Source organism: Emiliania huxleyi (genome assembly GCF_000372725.1).
Source record: "Emiliania huxleyi CCMP1516 unplaced genomic scaffold EMIHUscaffold_2396, whole genome shotgun sequence".
In the NCBI taxonomy this organism is placed as follows: Eukaryota; Haptophyta; order Isochrysidales; family Noelaerhabdaceae; genus Emiliania; species Emiliania huxleyi.
The window spans coordinates 1-1,942 of NW_005200254.1; the positions used below are offsets into that span (position 1 = coordinate 1).

Genomic DNA, 1,942 nt, shown 5'->3' on the forward strand with positions numbered 1-1,942 from the left:
TTTTTCGGCCGGCGGTTGGCCTTCCCTCCCCGGGGGCGGGGGTGGGTTCCCGCCCGAAGCGAGTCGCCCGTCGTTCGTCGAAGTGCCTCTTTCCAAAAACATTGAGCGCCGAAGCCGCCCAGCCCTCCCCCCAACCGCCCCGCCCACCATTTGCCAACCCCCCCCACCACCCCACCACCCCCCCCCACCCCCCTCCGGCGGCTCTCGCCTCGGCCCAGCCCCCCGCCGGCTCTCGGCTTCACAGGCGTCGCATCCGCCCTCGCCATCTCCGCCTACCGTGAGCCAGAGGCGGGCCGCGCCGCAGCGATGCCGGCGCGCGGCCTCCCGCAACCCGCACCCCTGCCCGCCCCTCGGCCGCCCCCGACTGTTCCGCGCGGCGGCAGGTGATCTACGGCTTCATGCAGTCGATGATCGTCCTCCCCGTCCTGCTCGTCTCGTGGAAGGCGGGCTGGACGCACGCGCCCCCCTCGGCGCCCCTGCTCCGCGTCCTCCTCGAGTCGTGGCAGCCAACCTACCTCGACATGCAGCAGGAGCAGCAGCAGCAGCAGACCGACAGCAAGCCACAGACCGCCACCGAACTGTCGTCCACCGGCAGCGTCGGCGCCGTCTCGCCGGCGCAGGCAGCCGGGGCAGCTTGCGGTGCCAGCGGCCAAAGAGGCACCGACACCGACGAGGGCGGCGCCGGGAGCAGCCCGGCTTGCGAGCCGGATCTGCGGCCCGGCGGCTTGCGGTGAGGAGCTCAGAGAGATGGTGGGGGTGGACGCCTGCATATGTGAGTTGCGAGTCGATGCACGTGTGGAGAGAGAGGAAGGCGATACAGGAGAGCCCGTAGCCATGTGGGGACATGCACATTGCGCTTATTTGTACGTGCGCGCTGAGTACTCGAGGGATTCCTCTCTTTACTAGAATTGTTCGAGCTCTTGCGTTAGAGTGTGGAGTAGTTCGGGAGAGGGAGCACTTGGATCTCACACTTTTGGACTCGGTCGCCTAAAGTATACAAAATGCGCCTGCGCGCTGCGGGCGGGCGGACCACCCTCACAGTACACACAGATCTCACAGATCACTTGGAGTGCGGTCATTAACCTCACATCCAGCAGGTGTATTCTTTTTTTGCGTGGGCGGCACTCATGACGGGGTAGGTAGGGTAGGTCTGGGCCCTCCCGTCGGGTTTTTCCCTCTCTTCACGCCGGAATTTTCACAGCAGAAAAAGAAAATTTCCGGACAAATCACGATGTCAAACGTCCCCAAATGGGTGATCTGATGCTTGTAGGGCCTGAGAGTGGCCTGCCATGTCACAGGAAGGACTGTGGTTGCAGGAGAGTACCACCATCCATCACTTTAAGTTGGTATAGTACCCCACCTTCACCCATCCTGTGATTTCTTTTTTAGTTTCCCATAAGTAGGGTAGGTAGGTAGGTAGGTAGGTAGGGGCACCGCAGGGGCCGGCCAGGGTTTTTGCAGAATTTCAGCATGAGTGTCGCCCCAAGCAAAAAGTACACACACCTGTTTTCGCGCCATTTTTTGCTTGCTTGTTTTCATGTCTTTTTGAAGCGATTTTTTACTTGTTTTCATGGGAATTCGGCGTTGGTACTTGCGGCCATACTTGCGGCCATGCTATCACGTCTTGCGACATCCTTTCGGCGCTGCTGACCGTGCCATGCTGCTCAACTGACCGCCTGCATAGCTCGCGGCCTTAGTCTTCGGCATTCAGTGACGACCTGATCGTACGGCAAGTAGGAAGGTGTCCTTCCAGCGCGTGCACGCTTCTGACGCAATGCGCGTCACAAACTGCCTCGGATCAGCTGCTGGCACTCTCGAGGCTATGCCTACACAGCCTCGCGCGCATGGGCAGTCAAGAGGGACCATGCACCTTCTCAGGACAGCGCCGGTGCCTCTCTCTTGGACCGGCAAACGTGGTGGTCTTGTGTCACCAATGTGGGAC

General features: G+C 61.3%; 1 protein-coding gene across 1 annotated transcript; it reads left to right on the forward strand.

The window, feature by feature from the left end:
* Positions 1-383: 383 nt before the first annotated feature.
* EMIHUDRAFT_123483 (hypothetical protein) lies at positions 384-734 on the forward strand (the record flags this gene model as incomplete). The annotated part of the gene is made up of 1 exon (XM_005778990.1): positions 384-734. A coding segment is annotated over one exon (351 nt), but the record flags the coding sequence as incomplete, so codon positions are not given.
* Between the last annotated feature and the right edge of the window lie 1,208 nt (positions 735-1,942).